We start from the raw sequence: 18,080 nt of genomic DNA on the forward strand, positions 1-18,080 counted from the left end.
AGAGGTGGGGAGTTGCAATTTCCATGTCACCAGGGAACGACATTCTGTACAATATTTATAGCCATAAATTAATTAAAATGTAGTATTAGGAGCTATTTTATTACATGCAAAGCAACAATAAAATGATGTATTTATTGCTCTGCTACAGATGGAAGACTGCTCTCTGTCCTTTTATGAAAAGCAATTCATCATTAATTATCCTTCATTATACTCTTTGGGAGGATTTTTATTTAATTATTTGATATACTGAACATTTCAATTGCATGGGTCTTAGAATGTTTTTGCAGTAATGTTATTATTTTAACTACTAAGCATAGCACAATGTACTTGGAATTTAGAAAGCTCACTTTGAAGCTATGGGAGGTTTTTGTTTGTTTGTTTTTAAAGGAAGGCAAGTGGGAAGGAAGAAAAGGAGGAAAAGAAAAAGATTATTTTACATCTCAACCCTGGAAAAGCGAGCATGTTAAATAGTTGCGGGGCTTTTCTTCGTTTTTAATTTTAAAATGGAACTTCGTAAATTAGAATATAATTCACCAAGCTGAGAGAATGTTGCTAATGAATTTATTTCATTTTTAAGGGACATCGGTCATCCAGGTGACCGCTTCAGATGCCGATGATCCTACCTATGGAAACAGCGCCAAGTTAGTATACAGCATCCTGGAAGGACAGCCCTACTTTTCAGTAGAAGCACAGACAGGTAGCGTGCAATGTCGTTGTGATCCGTGACACACTGTGAGTGAGCAGTCCGGCCCAACTTCCTAAACCAGGAGAATCTCAGTCTCCTCACCTATGAGAAAGGCCACCTCACAGGATTGTTGAGAGGCATAGACGCTATGTGTGCACGTGCCTGGGTGTGGTTAGTTTCCAATGAACCTTATTTACTATTGTTTTGGCCTCTGTGTCTCCAGGCCACAATAATAAATATAATCTTAAAATACAACATTTACATTAAAATCGTATCTTAAAAGTCAATTTAAATTTAAGAGCTTCTCTTAAAATACTTAAATTTTATCTTAATTATCAACTAAGGATCCCAAGGAGGACACCATAGAACTTGAGGGCTGATTTGAAAACTGGCAGTTCTCAAAGCTTGCTTCGAAGCCCACCACACAGGGCGGTGGGATTGGGTGTTAATAATGTTCAAGTGTGTTTGGGACGTAGCACATTCCCTCCACTGTGCTTACAGATTCCCAGCAGGCCTTATCCAGGAAGGAGGCTCTGCAGGGTTCTTACAGGAAACAAATGGCAAACCAAAAGAGTGAAAAAATGCAATCACCAAAACCAAATGGTTTCACTTCATTTATTCCAAACTTTATTCCAGGGTCCTTTTATTAGAATAAACGCTGAAATCCTGTGAAAATTCTAGTCTACGGTAATCCCCTAAACTGCTTTCTTCTGCTTTTTCTACAATACGCCCCATATATTTGAAAGATATTTACAAATAATCCACATTTGTTGGTATACTTAAATTTATATGAAATAGATATTAATATGTATACACAGAGCCTGTCAATCAGATATTTTGCCCATTTACTGAATATAATTTCCAATGACCTATGTAATTATTTATCTGTTGCCACTTGGCTTCAGAACACAACCGACGGAGCTTCTTGCTACAATTCCATCCAAGGCATTTGCTCTTTATCCTTTCCAGATTAACCAAGGATAAATGTGGGATTTCATCCAGATTTTTGAAATGTTAAACACTAGTGGAGGAATTCCCACTCGCAACTTTCATTTTTCTCAAGGACTCATAGTTAGAAATCACCCATTTGAACCTACCAAAGCATCTAACAGATCAGGAAAACAAGACTCAGTGTGTTCAAGGGTGTTGCTGAGAAATACAGACATCAGGGCTGAGAGACGGACAAGGGTGCTCTCTTTCTATTTCCACTGTAAATGTTACTGCATCTGCAGAGAGGAAAAGCTTGCACATGTTCCCAAGAGATTTAAGTGAGCATGTTTTCATACAGATCGTGTGCTGATATCCAGAGATCACGTAGAATTCATTCGCTTAGCACCGTTGTCCGTGATGGGTGACAGTACACTCTAAATATTTGTATAAGCAGTGTGTGTATTTTTAAGTCATTTCGCTCACTCTTCTAAAATTTAATAATTACATCTTAACATATTGCATGGAATACACGCTACCTACTTTTAACCTAATATGAATTATATTAGGTTAAAGCCTAAGAATTGTATGCTGGGAACAGACGTTCAAAAGATTCTGCTAGCATTTCAAAAGTGTGGGTCTAGTCATGGGTCTAGTCATGGATATCCATGCAACGGGCCCTCAAATATTTCAGCCTTTAGGATTTTGAAGTGTTGTGCCTTTTTTTGTTTTAGTGTTGTTATCAATGAATATGTGTGATGTTTCCTGCTCGCCTGTCCAGGTATCATCAGAACAGCCCTTCCCAACATGGACAGGGAAGCCAAGGAGGAGTACCACGTGGTGATCCAGGCCAAGGACATGGGTGGACACATGGGTGGACTCTCAGGGACAACCAAAGTGACGATCACACTGACTGATGTCAATGACAACCCACCAAAGTTTCCACAGAGTAAGTAGGTGGGCGTGGCTTGCACATTTTAATGGGGCCACAGACAGCCCTTCTCTGACCCCTTCCTGCTTTACTCAGCTTTCAAGAAGAAATCTGTAAGAATGGAGTCTCTTTATCATTCATGCAAAAAATGGAAACAAAAGCACTACAATAGCAACATAAAAAAGTGAAGGTGCAGTAGACGTAGTCAGAGGAAAAGGAGACCTAAAGAGTTCTGTGACCCTGGAAACAGAAAATCTATTTTGCTGGCTTTTTCACTAGGTACTGGCTATGCAATCTAGTAATTCATTAACCTCTCTCTGTCTCAGTGGTCTCATTTCTCATCTGGAGGTAATGATAAAACTGAATAAGTTATCTTGCTTTAAAACTGACTGCCCCAAACTTTTGGGTTTAAAACAATAATAATTATTTTTGTCATGAGTCTGCAATTTGGGCAAAACTTGGAGGAGACCCCTTGTCTTTGTTTCTATAGCATCAGGTGAGGATGGCTTGCTGAGGCTGGAGAATCCATTTCCAAGGATGCTCACTTACATGGCTGATGAATTGGTGTTGGTTTCTCTCCATGGGTAGCTCAGCAAGGATTGGCTCAGATAGGTTCTGAAAGTGAGAGCCCCAAGGATATCAAGCAGAAACTGTATTGCCTCTTGGGACCTAACTTTAGAAATCACATGCCATCATCTCCACTGTAATCATAAGACTGCCCAAATTTAAGGAGAGTTCTTGTAGACCCCATTGTCCAATGGAAAGACAGTCAAAGTCATGTTGAAGGAAAAGCATGTGGGATGGGAGATATGGCTTTGGCCATTTTTGGAGAATACAGTCTTCCACAGGTCTTAATTAATAGAAGGTTGTTAGAACTAAATAGGCTAGTTAAAATCTTATGGTATCTGGCATAAGTTCTTATAAGTTGTTATTATTATCTGGGGGATTGTGGTCATTCTATAAAATTGATGATTGCTAAGGGAAATAAAAGAAGAAACGATTTTGTATGATTATTAATTATCATAATTACAACAACTACCATCATTTAATGAAGAGTTACTACTATGAAGTATCTCTATAAGAGCCTACATTTTACAGATAAAACTGGATTCTGTGAACAGTATAATAATTTGCCCAAAAAACATAGCAAAGCCACCCCCAAAACAAAATATATCCAGTTAAAAATAGGCAGAAAACAGGAACAGAAGACATACAGATGGCCAATAGACACATGAAAAGATGCTCAACATCACCCACCATCTAGGAAACACAAATCAAAACCACAATGAAGTATCACCTTACATCTGTCAGAACACCTAAAATCAAAAACACAAGAAACAGCAGGTACTGGTGAGGGTATGGACAAAGGGGAACCCTCTTCCACTGTTGGTGGGAATGCAAACTGGTAAAACCACTGTGGAAAACAGTATGGAGGTTCCTCAAAAAACTAAAAATAGAACTACGCTATGGTCCAGTAACTGCACTCAGGACATTTACCCCCCAAAATATAAAATGACTAACTCAAAGGGATACAAGCATCCCTATGTTTATAGCACCGTTATTGGTCACTACAGTAGCCGAATTATGGAAGCAGCCTGAGTGTCCATCAGTAGATGAATGGATTAGAAAAATGTGGCACTCATATATACAATGGAATATTATTTAACTACAAAAAGAATGAATCTTGCCATTTGCACCAACATGGAAGGATCTACAGAGTGTAATGCTAAGTGACATAAGTCAGAGAAATACAAATACTGTATCATCTCACTCATGTGGAATTTAAGAAACAAAACAAACTAGTAAAAGAAAATAAAGAGAGAAACCAAGAAACAGACTCTTAAGTCTAGAGAACAAATCGATGGTTACCAGAGGGGAGGCGGGGGAGGGGATGGCTGAAATAGGCGATGGAGATTAAAGACTACACTTATCCTGATGAGCACTGAGTGATGTTTGGAATTGTTGAAACACTACATTGTACACTTAAAACTAATATAACACTGCATGTTGACTATACTGGAATTAAGATTAAAGATGTAATCAAATTAAAAACAAAAACAAAAACCAAGAAAGTAGCAAAGCCAGAACTTGAACATAAATCTGTTTATGTATATATAGATAGAGACAAAAGTACAATGTGTTGTAATGTTGCTGATGCAGCTAGTACTTGGGGGAATCATCACTAGATTAGGAGAGTATCTGGTAGAGCTTGGGAGTTTATTGTCAGAGAGATGGCACTTTTTACAAACCAGGGAACAGGCAGGGAAACAACTATGGTCCCAGGAAAGGCACCGTGGTCATTCAGAGGAATCCAAAGATGAGGGTCTGTGCAAGGGAGATACTGAGATAGAATTACAAGGCAATAAACAGTTCTCATAGGGTCCCAGACGAGATGAAGAAAGACTGCTTTACCTGGTTAGGCACAAGGTTCAGCACCCCCCAATAAGCTTAAATCTCATATGGCATTCTAACAGACTACATGCTCCATTATCTACACTACAAAATTGTTTGGTTGGCGGAAGGAAAAAGCAACAGGATTATTAGCAGGCAGCCATGAATGCCCTTGTTCACATGCGACGATGTAGGAAAGTTCCATCACTTTGGTACAGATACTAATTTTGTTGGCATGAATTCGAATGAGTTTTGCAGAAAACCGGATCAGAACAGGTTTCTGTAAACCTTCCTGTGAATTGGTAGTTATCTTCTGAGATTTATCAACGAAGACTACACTTTCCACTTGTCTTTGACTATCAGATTATGGTGTAATTAAGTAGCATATGGGTCAACCTGAAAGCATCAAAAACCACATTATATAGATCAATATAGACAAGAGTACTGGAACTGATAAAATCCATGGAAGGAAACCTAAAACTTATTTAAGTAATTTGTCCAAAACCACTCAACTTGGAAGTGGCAGGTTTGGAAAGGTTTGCAACCCTTGTTTCTCTGTCTTGTTTCACACAGAATATTTTTAAAATGTGAAAATGCAGATAAGATCATCTCAAATCCGGATTCTCTACTGAAAACCTTCCAGTGGCTTCCACCAAGTTTAAACAAAACCTGAAGTCTTTCCCATCTCCTGCTATGACCTTTTTACATAGATGAACCCTAGCTTACCTATGCACCCTCTCCTTTTACAGAAAGCTCCAGCAGCACTCGATCTTGCTTCTGTAGGTCTTCAGTACATGCCCACTTCAGGGTTTTTGCCATTTGTTTTTTGCTTTGTCTATAATTTTTATCCCCAGAGATTCACATGATTGATTGCGAACTCCCTTCAAGGGAGTTCAGATGCCTTCTTCTGAGGGATGTCTTCTCTGACCAACTAATTCTAAATCAATCTCAATTCTCTTTCTTTCTTCTTCTCACACAGACACAAGTGTACACACTCAAACACACACATCATTCATATACACACTCACACGCATACATGCATAGGCATACCAGACACTCACACACACCCAGACATGCGTTCACACATGCACCATCCCCCTCACAAACCATCATACACTCACACACGGTCACACACTGTCTCATTACCCTCTACCGCTTACACTACTTTATTTTTCTCCCTGGCAATGACATCATAGTAGGTATACATTTGCTTCCTTTCCTCTTCCGTGTGCCTCAGTAAGGGAAGAAACTTGATGATTTCATTCACCAGTGAGTCTCCAGGGGCTAGAGCTGCACCTGGCACGCATCGGGTTCCCAGTAAATATTAAATAAATATATATGGACAGCCCACATGGTGGGAGACTTTCCCGATAAAGCAGTGTTTATTGATCAAATGGTGAAGGAGGTGATGTAAAAGGAAAGTCAACTAGAGAGTTAGAAGAGTCATAGCTTTGAAGGATAAAATTTGCTTTTGATTTTTAAAAAAATATGGAGCTGTGACTTTTTTTTTTTTAAGAGAAGAGTGTGTTTCTGGGTACCTGGAAGTGCCTTGAAATTAACGTGTGGACCATCCTGAAGACATGAAAAGAAGTCTTTGCTCTTTTTCCTCCATCACTTCTTGATGGGAAATGTAGCTGGGTATTGTTTTCCTTTTTCACATGTGGCTGGTGACCCCACCACATCACCCTGGACCCCGACCCTGTTTCATCCTCCTTTGTAGAACACATTTCTTTGACAAGCAGCCCATGTGGGATCTTCCTTCCCATCCATTCACTTCTTTCATGTTTTCAATCAATAGAGAGTTCAATTTCAAACCCTTTGAGAAATTTATTGGGATTCAATGAAATCTAAAGTCGTACCAGCTGCCAAATAAAAGAGAAAATAAAAATAGATGTCTTCTTCTTCTAGGCGTATACCAGATGTCTGTGTCAGAAGCGGCTGTCCCCGGGGAGGAAGTAGGAAGAGTAAAGGCAAAAGACCCAGACATTGGAGAAAATGGCTTAGTCACATACAATATTGTTGATGGAGACGGTATGGACTTGTTTGAGATCACGACGGACTATGAGACACAGGAGGGTGTGGTCAAACTGAAAAAGGTGAGTTAGAGTGAGGACGCAGGTGTGTGAGCGGGCCAGCCTAGCCCTGCCGAGGCAACGTTGCAGGGAACGCAGAGTGGAGGCTGAGAAACGAGGATATGGACAACTGGGGGCTGACGTGATACTGCAATTCAGCTCCCAGTTCTGGGCCATAACAGAACTATATCCCCTTCTGTTACTGCAGAGGGAGCTAACAAAGGGGCTGTGGCTGCTGCCAACTGCCTGGGAGTTTTTCTGTGGTTTGGCACCGTTTTCACACAGAAGGGTAGATAGCTAGATAAATCTAGATTTTGGACAAACAGCCCTGGGCACATAAGGGGCTCCTCCTTTGACTCTGCCAAACTAACTCTGTTCATACTGGCTGCTCAGAGGCGTCTCCCATCTGAAGCATCCAAGGGCCACGGCCTTGCTGGGCCCTCTGTGAAACTCGAGCCAATCCTCTGCTTGATTTTCTCTCAAAATTGAGCCTGAGAAACAGCAGCGATGGACCTTCCGCCACAGTCAGCTGAATGGTCCCTAAAAATGTGTCTTGGAATTAACTCACAGGAAAGAGGAGTTTATTGTTTGTCCTCGTTTTATTTAAAAAATCTAAAATTTACTCAGCACTCAATATAGGCTAAATGAAGTCTGTGCATCTTACAAACATTTATTCTTCAGAAAAATCATATAAAGTAGTTAGTATTGTCCCCATGGGCAATAGTACCTCAATTTAATTATGAGGAGCCTGGGACTCAAACAGATTAAATAATTTGATCCTATCATAGTCACACAGCTAGCAGGTCATGGACATGAAATTCAGACCTAGGGCATTCCGGAACAACGTCCTATTCGAGACATTTTGGAAACAGCTGGCCCAGAAAAGGATTATAAAGAAGCCAGATAAGATTCAGTTTCAAGTGAAGAAATAGTTACGATATTTTCTAAAATGGTTTTTCCCCCCTGATTTACCACTTGAGAAATCAACACCTCTCTATCATCAAAGTGTATGGAGCATTAAATCTGAATTAGATGATGGGATTACCTTGGTTTTAATCAAGCATTCATTTTCAACTTGGTTTTGTAGCATGAATATTAAGCTCCTTGGTGTGATGGGAAAGATTGGACTGTAACACTGATAAAAAATTAATTTAGAGAATCAATAAAGAGGCCAGTAGCTGGAGAGCAGGCAGGAGTAGGGTCGGGGAAATTCCTGGGGGAATCTTTTAGTTAGGGAATCGGGGAGAGATGTGCTCTCAAAAGCTGACTTTTTGCAATACTTGCAAACACTCTTGGGTTTGGGGGATATTCTATGGGACACAAAACAAAGAGAAGACAGAAGGTGAGTTGAGGTAAACTTTGGATACTTGGAAAAGTCAACGTTAGTGACAAAGAATTAGTGGCCGTGGCAGCCTAATCATCGACCACAGAGGGCTGGGGTAATCCCTCCCTCTGGTTTTCCTCTAGAAAAGTAGCTGAGTGACTTGTGTATTAGCACAGAGCTGTCAACTTCCCTTGTTAATTAATATTACTATCCCTTCTGCTTGACACTGATATATGAGCACTGACATCAGCAATTCCTGCCTCCCACCCTTTGCTGTTCAAATAATTGGGTGGTTGGTTATGCTAAGGTTGTCACCTGTTTTCAATGTATTCAGGGTATAAACACGTACTGTGTCTCTAAGATCCTGAAACATTTAAATCACCCCATGGAACTCACACATCACAAATGAGCTCTCTGCATATGATTAATTTGCACATTTTCCCCCAATTCAGTGTGTTTATTCCAGGCAAAGGAATAATTTTCTATAAAGCACTGAAGTCTAGGTTTAGGGCACAGTATGATGTTATTTCATTGGTAAAAGAATATTTGCTGGAACTTGCAGCACAAAGTTCCAAATGTCCACCAGGAAAGAAAAGAATTTTGAGGGGTGAATGTAACTGTATAAAATGATGAAGCCTATGGAAGTCATTATACATGATTTAATAATATAAGAGAGTATAAAAAGAGATCATGGATGTGTTTTTCTCTTAAAATATTCTTTAATATGGTATTTTAACTCATTTCTTAATTCATTCACTTGTTTTTCTACCAAGGGTTATTGAGATCTTATTCTTTTAAGCAAGTCCCTTGTGAGAGGCTGGACAACTAAAGTTGAAGAGACAGAGTCCTGGCTATAGGGAGGTCACAATTTAAGAGGACAGTTAAGTGAAAAGACAGTTGAAATAGAGTAGGTTTTCTCAGCCTGGGCATATTAACATTTCAGAACCAACGCTTCTTTGTTGTCCAGGGCTGTTCCGGGCATTGTAGGAGGGTAAGCGGCATCCCAGGCCTCTCCTTGCTAGATGTAAGCACACAGACTAGTGCACCCCACCTGTTATGATGATTTAAAAATAGCTCTAGACATTGCCTCATATCCCTGGCGTGAGGTAGAGCAAAATCGCTCCCCAGTTGAGAACCAACTGTAATAAAGTGTGATAAAATCTATGAATATGGGTCATGAATGACTTTTTATGCAAGTAAGAATTTACTCCTAGAGAAGTAGGAGTTTACCAGATAGATAAGGAAAGGAAGAGCGCCCCTCCGCCAATAAAAAAGAGAGCTCCTGAGGGTTTAGTACTGTTAAAAAACAGGATACATTTAAGAAACTTGAATAAGTTCAGTCTTGAAAGTTTGGGCTGGATACTGTGGGACAAGTTGAAACACTGTTGTTGGAATCCAGGAGAGAAATTACAAAGAAATGAAGAGGGCAGAACAGGTTAGGGTGAAGAATTTAAGAGATATTTAGGAGGTAGAGTCATTCATGTATCAAATAGCTTAGGAAGCAATAAATATTTCTTGAGTATTGACTCTGTGTCAGACACAGTAAGTGTCAGGGGTGTAATGGTGCATAAGAGAAAACCTGCCCTCAGGATATCCAGACAGTGTCTATGTGGTTAGCTGAAGAACCAGTGCGAAATAAAAATGAAACATGTTGGTGGCTTGGTGGACTTGGGGAGGAAAATCCAATCTGTTCCTTGCAACGCCCTTGATCAAGCAGGTTGCTATTTATGGCACAGAGATCCTGTCGCGGTTTCTGAGCTGTTTCCTTTCTACCAAATAAACTCCTTGTAAAGCAGTGTGAGAGCAACGTTTTAAATATCCCCTATTTTAATAAAACTATTTTGATGTCTGAGTATTATTTTTTTTTATATTCTTTATCCACATATATATACATACTGGTATATAAAATTTGACACAGTTGCAATCATAGAGTGATCTGATTTGTTAACTTAATGTCACATCATAAACATTTTACATGCTGTTATATAATATACATAATCATTTTTAATGACTACATAACAGCCCATCCTATTGATGGACCATTATTTCCTTAATAAAATCTCACAGTTGGATTTGGTGTTTTGTGTGTATGTTTCCCCTGATTAGATATAACACTTTATTATATCTGACAAACACCATGCATTTTTGAATATTGTTTGTGTTGGTTTTCTGTTGAATTAATCCCTCAAGGAGAATTCTCAGAGGTGGGATTAGTAAACTAGGGGGTATTAAGATTTTTATGGTTTATGTAGCGTGTTGCCTCATTTAGCTTTATTTCAACTACTCATAACATGGATATAAATGTTCATAGGGGAAACTACCTTAAATCGTTTTTTGGAAAGAGTCAAGGTATAAATTGTAGGTCAATGCGGGAAGGTCATTCATCCAACAGCCCAGTCCCGCATTCACTCAAACCAATCAGTGCACATGCTCACTTGTTACAGTCAATCCTGGGAAATGGGAAAGCAAAGTTCAACCAGACTCAGCAGAGTCCTTTGGGATTCTCCCTCCCCTCCCCTGCCACCCCGCCACCTTCCTAGTAGGGGTGAGAATAAGGGACTGCAAAAGGGCAGCTCAGGGAAATTGACTCCACAAGGCAGTGAGGATTGGGCTGACCACTTGAAGACTTAGTCATATCCCACCAAACTAGGAAAGGGCATTGCAGACAAATGTTTGCAAGGATCCGAGGAGTTTTGCTTGGAATCTGAAAAGTATCAGTTGGACGGCAGCGTGACTACCGTAGCCTCAACATCAACAGTGCTGTCCGTTGGGAACTGTCCTAGCCATATGCCTAAATCAAGTTCAAAAAGTTCTGCTCTGAGGGGTGCCTGGGTGGCTCAGTGGGTTAGGCCTCTGCCTTCGGCTCAGGTCATGATCTCAGGGTCCTGGGATGGAGCCCCACATCGGGCTCTCTGCTCAGCGGGGAGCCTGCTTCCCCCTCTCTCTCTGCCTGCCTCCCTGTCTACTTGTGATCTCTCTCTCTGTGTCAAATGAATGAACAAAGTCTTTAAAAAAAAAAAAAAAAAAAAAAAGTTCTGCTCTGAGAGCATCACCAGGCTACCTGAGATTAGAAAGTCTCTCCTTACCTGCTCTCAGAACTGTCATATACCAGTTGTTTATGTTGCCTAATAATTGGAGAAATGTTTGAGATATTGCAGCGGTCTCGTACCCGCAGCCCATAAATAACATTCCTTTCTGCTGCTCAGTAACCCAGAGAAGGGTCAAGGAGTTGCTGAGTCCCAGAAGGGTGGATTGGCCAGGCCGTGTCCGATTTTCCTTCAAGAAGAAGAGTGTTCCCTGAGTCTGGGGTGTTGGGGCTGGAAGATGATGGAAAAACTGTGAATGTGTTTCTCCTTCCTGAAATTGGAATCATCCTTAGTTTTGAGCTTTGTAGAATTAGGTCAGGACTAAACCCCATGATTAGAAGCCCGTTCACAGGAAGTGTGTACCAGGCAGTTGACAACAGCATGGCAGGCAGATGCTAACCTTAAAAGACCCAACTCTTTCCAAACATTTGGTAGTTCAGCATCCTCCTAAGTGCTAATTAGAAAGTTCTGTTTCCTAGGCATCCAGGCTTGTTTCCCTGCCAGAGTTGTACTTTTCACCTTTGGCTGATTGACTCACTGTGCATCCTCTCATCCAGAAACACAGAGTGTTTACCATCAATTTCTCAATAACTACAGTCACTCAAATATGACTTCTCAATTTTTCTTGAATCTGTGTGAAATCTATACTGTTGATTTTTTTTTCTTGAAGTGGGTTTCTTTTAAACATATATGCATTCTTTTTTTTTTAAGATTTTTATTTATTTATTTGACACAGAGAGAGAGATCACAGGTAGGCAGAGAGGCAGGCAGAGAAAGAGGGGGAAGCAGGCTCCCCTCTGAGCAGAGAGCCCGATGCGGGGCTCGATCCCAGGACCATGGGATCATGACCTGAGCCGAAGGCAGAGGCTTAACCCACTGAGCCACCCAGGTGCCCCATATATGCATTCTTTTAACAGGGAAGCATTATTCTCACTGTCCTATATCACTTGCCATAAATGGAAGGTAACCTAGAAATGAATGCAATCAAACAAAATGATGTCATTACATTCTAGCTAGACAGTTGTATCACAGTCTCTCAAAGGGATATTAGGAAGCATAACATATATGTTAAAAAGTAGCATTATACTGAGGTATACTGATGTATCCTTGAGCCGTTTGGTAACAGAAGAATTAGAAAAGAAATACTAGTGTCGATACGTAATTTAATAAGTAAGTTAATGTCATTCAACAAATCCATCCACCAAAATTACTCATAAACTACCTGAAGTCCTCTTAAGGGCCCCTGTTGGTCAGGGTCCCAGACTTTGGGAAATGCTACATGGTCAGAAAATTAAAAATTAGTCTCTCAGTATGATTAGGCCAGCTGTGTGTGTGTGTGCGTGTGTGTGTAAGAGAACAGTCATCTAACAAGACATACTTGTGTTGAAATTTAGTGGGTTATTTTTATTACCAAGATTCTTAGTACTTGACAGAATGGGCTACATCATTTGCTTTCGTAGTGTTTTAATTCCTCTCCTTAGATGATTTTAGTGAGTGATTTGGACAGCCTTCATGTTGTTATTATAGAATGAAGTTCATTTTCGATGATGTGGTCTTTCTGTGTCTGTGGTGCTCCTGGAATTACCCATAGAGCGCAGTCCACATTTCAGCAATTGATTTGTCTGATTTTCTGACCAAATGGCTCAGGTAATTGGATATTGAATAGACACTGATTTCCTCCCTTTGTGGAGCTATTCACTCTGCCCTGTAACACAATCCGGTCTTTCTCCTCCGTGATGTTTTTCAAGGAACCGGTTGTCAGTCTTCTCTTCTTCTTTCTTGCCAGCCTGTAGATTTTGAAACCAAAAGAGCGTACAGCTTGAAGGTAGAGGCAGCCAATGTGCACATTGACCCAAAGTTCATCAGCAACGGGCCTTTCAAGGACACAGTGACGGTGAAGATTGCAGTGGAAGACGCTGACGAGCCCCCCATGTTCTTGGCCCCAAGTTACATCCATGAAGTCCAAGAAAATGCAGCCGCTGGCACGGTGGTTGGGAGAGTACATGCCAAAGACCCCGATGCTGCCAACAGCCCAATAAGGTACAGATACTTATTTAAAAGCCTGGATGAAGAATTTTTGAGGCAAGAGGTTTTAGGAAAGCCCTGAGGGAAGCACATCCTTCAGTTTCAAAAAGGGTCCAAGATGATCTGGTTCAAGGCAGTGTAAACAAGATTAAGATGTAGAAGACGGGAGTTTGACTCTGTCTCCGCCACTCACTTTTTGGCTGGGCTTGTTCAAACTACCTAATTTCTGTCTCAGCAGGTTTGCCAATGTGTACTAGGTGAGACAGCTCTCAGTGGGGCCTATCTCAGGGAGCTGTGCTGAAGCAGGAATAAGGATTATGAAGTGATTGTTGTAATTATAATTTATTGAACACTCTTCTGTGCTCTAGTTACTCTATTACGTGTGTTAGACGTGGGACCTAATGTATCCTGTCAATTCATAGGAATTATTGTCGCTTCAATAGAGGGGATATGGGGTCTCCTTGGTGCAAAGTGACTTGGCCAGTGACACAGCCCGTGAATAGGGAGCTAGGAGAGCAAGCTCGGTCTGTCTAAAGACTACCAAGAACTTTAAAGAGATAACAATGGGCCACACAAATTTAGGCTGCATTTATTATTAAGAATCTATCTTTGTAACTTAAAAAAGCTAGCTAGAAAAGTGATTCAGAACCCTGCCTCCCCCCACCCCTGGCCCAATGTGTGTTAATGACCGAGGAGGCTGATGAGGAAGAGGACGGAGATGAGAAGGGAGGAAGAAAGCCAGAGAAGGCTGGTCACACATCAGAGATGCGGAAGGGACAGGAGTGCACAGCTGCCTGGAACCTGCCCTGGGCTTGGATTCCAGCAGGTTTTTATTTGTGAATAGCCCTTCCACTGATTTCTTTTTCTTTTCTCTTTCTTTCTTTCTTTCTTTCTTTCTTTAAGATTTAGTTATTTATTAGAGAGAGAGAGAGAGAGCCAGAGAGATGGGAGGAAGGGTATCAGAGATGGACGAACAGACTCTGCACTGAGTGGGGAGCCCGATGCAGGCTTGATCCCACAGCCCCGAGACTGTGACCTGAGCCAAAATCAAGAGTCAGACACTGAACTGCCTGAGCCACCCAGGCGCCCCACACATTCTTTTCTCCCTGGACTTCTTCCTCTGCCTCTTCCTGGTCTCCCTGCCTCCAGTGTCTCACCCACTTTTCTGTTGTCCTACAGCCAGACTGAGCATTTTTAAGCACACCCCCAAACATCATAGCGGACTTCGGACTTCAGTTATCAGTGATCAGAGCGTTCTCCCTTGCAGCTCCCTCCAGAATAATCCCAACCCTCTTATTTAGTGTCAGGCTCTTCTTGGAGCCTCTCCACCCAGATTCCTGCTGTGCCCTGCTCATCTCTTCGCTTTTCAGTCTACTTTGGCATCAGACTCTGAGTGGCAGCTAAACTGGACCACTTCCTATTCTTTGAAGCAGAACCTGCTCTCTCCTGATTCCTGACTTTTGCATGTTCTTCCTCCCCATGGGGAGCTCTGCTCCCCTTTCCTTCAGACCTGCTACATGGGACCCATGTCTCCCGCCTCCACTTGGGTGTCACCTTCCCTCGAAACCCTTCTGGGGCACCCTACTGATGGCTCAGATGCAGTTTCCACCTCACAGAGCTCAGCACACAAAATCACAGTGACTCTTTAGGTCATGCATTGTCCTTGGCACACTCAAAGAGCGTCAGGGACTGTCTGGTTCCAGGGTTGATAAGCTAGAGCCCACAGCAAAAATCCAGCTGCCAGCTGCATTTTGAGGAATCTCTATTCAGTTTTTCATAATGGCTCTATCTTGAAGAGATATCTGCACTCCCATGTTCTTTGCTGCATTATTGCCAATAGCCAAGACATGGAAATAGCTTCAGTATCCATCAATGGATGAATGGATAAAGAAAATGTGATGTATATGGGTGTGTGTACATGTATATATAGATTATAAATATATATATGCCTAATATATATTTATATATATACATATATGTATCTGTATACATATATATGTGTGTATATGTGTGTGTGTATACATGTATAGATAGATTATAAATTAGGCTTAAAAAGACAAGGGGATCCTATCATTTGTGATAATTTAGATGAATTTGGCGGATATTCTGCTAAAAAAAAAAAAAAAGTCAGACCCAGAAAGACATACATAGCATGATACTACTTATATGTGGAATCTAAAAAAAATGTGAAACTTTGAGAAACAGAGAGCAGAATGGTGCTTTCCAGGGTAGTTGCCACTAGGGGGTGGGGAGATGGGTAGATACTGGTCATAGGGTACAACTTCCAGTTATAAAATGAATAAGTTTCAGAGATCCAATGTATAGCCTGTTAACTATATTTAAAAATGTATATTTGCAGTTTGCAAAGAGAATCCATCTTAAGTGTTCTCAACACACACGCAGAAAATGGTAACGTGAGGTGATGAATATATTAATTAGCTTGCCCATGGTAATCTTTACACAAAGTATACTTCTATCAAAACATGGTATTGTATACATTATATATAGACCTTTTATTATTTGTCAATCATACCTCAGTAAAGCTAGAGGAAAAAAGTAAACAAATCTGGCATGAAAAAAAAAAATTGCCGTGAACAATGGAGTTTTTCTGTTGACACCGAAGAAAATGCGGAAAGGCCTGGAGGAAGACTGAAAGGAAAATGTTGTTAATTGCCTTTAAATCCTTGAATGTTCTCTTTTGGGAGAAATGAAGAGAATTGCTCTTAATGGGCATCTTCTCAGTCCAAGACAATGTGTTGCATTAAGTTATTGAAACCAATCCTTAGACATCCTTTGGTACTATGACTGCTTTGGATGCAGTAGATGGACATACTGAGTCTCAAAGGGGTGAAATGCATCCTTCAAAGTCACATAGCCAGTTGAGTATTGAAGACTGGACTTCGGTCCAGATCCGCCTTCAGTCCATTTTGAGCCTCTTACTCTAGCCCAACAGTCACCAATGAAAAATTTCCCAAGAAGGTTTGAGTATGATGTTCTCTCTATGCAGGAGGAAACATTATATAATGACTGAGGATCAGTGTAACACCTTTAAACTACTCAAAAATGTCCACGCTATAGGTTTTAAATGAGTTAACTTAGAATATCTAGGTACATTAGCAACGCTTTGAGAGAGTGATGACGTAAAAACACTTGAAACAACTGCTCATTTCCTCTGTGCCTCATGCCTCCGGAATCCACATCTGCGATTGGTTATTTGGGTCATGTTTTCAGTGGTAGCTGTTCTGTGCATGTAGGCAATTTCCGTGTCTATAATTATCCAAAGATGCTCAGTACCGCCCTTGAACCCCCCCTTACCCACTCAGTCCTTGTTCCCCAAACAAATTATAGAACATTCAAATCTTTTATGAAGTTTGCCTCCTGTCCTGCTGTCTGCTCTACCTAAATTTTCTGATTGTTTATCTTTGCTGGGACAAGAACCCGTGTCCTTGGACATGTGGTTAGGACACTGTAGTGTCAACCACACTCTTACCTACATAGAAATTTTGCAGATCTTTCTTCTCAGACTCCATAGCATGAGATGCACTTTTGCTCACTGTTGGCTGTTGGAGATATCCTCTCTTCTTAACTACCTTGGCAGTAATCTGTTCATGCCTGAGACAGCAGCACCCTGGGGTTTTCACCAGTCTTTGATCCTTGGCCAGGCAGTGGGGGCTCCCTGAGATGCATCCTTTTGACTTGGACCTTTCTCTCTGCCTGTCCCCTCATGTACAGCATTCCTACCCATGCATGACTGGAATTGAGTTAACGCTCCAGATTCTCCACCTCAGGGCTGATCTTCCTCCGTATTTCTACTCTGTACCTAGTCTGCTGTCTGCTGTGAAATTTCACATGCTTGCTTTTCTCCTTCACTGGCTCACTCATTTTTAAAAAAAAAAAATATTTTTGAGTTCATATTTATTGTGACACCCTTAAAAACATTAAAAAAAGTAATAAGTAGGGGCGCCTGGGTGGCTCAGTGGGTTAAAGCCTCTGCCTTCGGCTCAGGTCATGATCCCAGGGTCCTGGGATCGAGCCCCGCGCCGGGCTCTCTGCTCAGCAGTAAGCCTGCTTTCCCCTCTCTCTCTCTGCCTGCCTCTCTGCCTACTTGTGGTCTCTGTCTGTCAAATAAATAAATAAAATCTAAAAAAAATTTAAAAAAAATAAGTAAACCTGACTCCACATTGATTCTGTGAAACCTGACGTAGAGCTGACTTGTTAGTCTCCTAGCATGGCAGCATATCCCTGGTGGAATTCTGCCCTCTCCTTCTTGCTAAGCTGCCTTTGTTTTTGCGTTTCTCAATGCCGCCTTCTCTGACACTCAGGTGAGGAACTCTCTAGGACTCTCCTAGCCTCCTGCCGGTGCTCTCTTCATCACACAGTCTTCTGTCCCCGCTCTCACTCCTATACCAGCTCCTGGACCATCACCTCATTCAGTGCCTAACCACGTCCCTGTCTGTCCTCTGCTCTCTGTCTTGCTTAGACCACCTTGCCCACCCCTTATTAATCATCCCCATGGCAGATTCCATTTATTTGTTCCTCTGATCAAAAGCCTTCTGTGAGTTTTCACTGGCTGTAGGATGAAGGTCATACTCTGTAGACTGACATTTGAGAACTTCCGTGATCTGTCCACAGCAAGTGA

General features: G+C 41.2%; 1 protein-coding gene across 1 annotated transcript in view; it reads left to right on the forward strand.

Moving 5' to 3' along the window:
- The window catches only part of CDH11 (cadherin 11), a gene marked incomplete at its 5' end in the record, with an annotated part of 47,938 nt that overhangs the window by 7,111 nt on the left and 22,747 nt on the right, over window positions 1-18,080 (forward strand). The window contains 4 exons of the mRNA XM_080829584.1: window positions 578-697; window positions 2,394-2,561; window positions 6,843-7,030; window positions 13,203-13,456. Coding sequence (XP_080685710.1) covers window positions 578-697; window positions 2,394-2,561; window positions 6,843-7,030; window positions 13,203-13,456 — 730 coding nt within the window. The remainder of the gene's footprint in view (window positions 1-577; window positions 698-2,393; window positions 2,562-6,842; window positions 7,031-13,202; window positions 13,457-18,080) is intronic.

This window comes from Martes martes, assembly GCF_963455335.1.
Source record: "Martes martes genome assembly, chromosome: 17".
Classification (NCBI taxonomy): Eukaryota; Metazoa; Chordata; class Mammalia; order Carnivora; family Mustelidae; genus Martes; species Martes martes.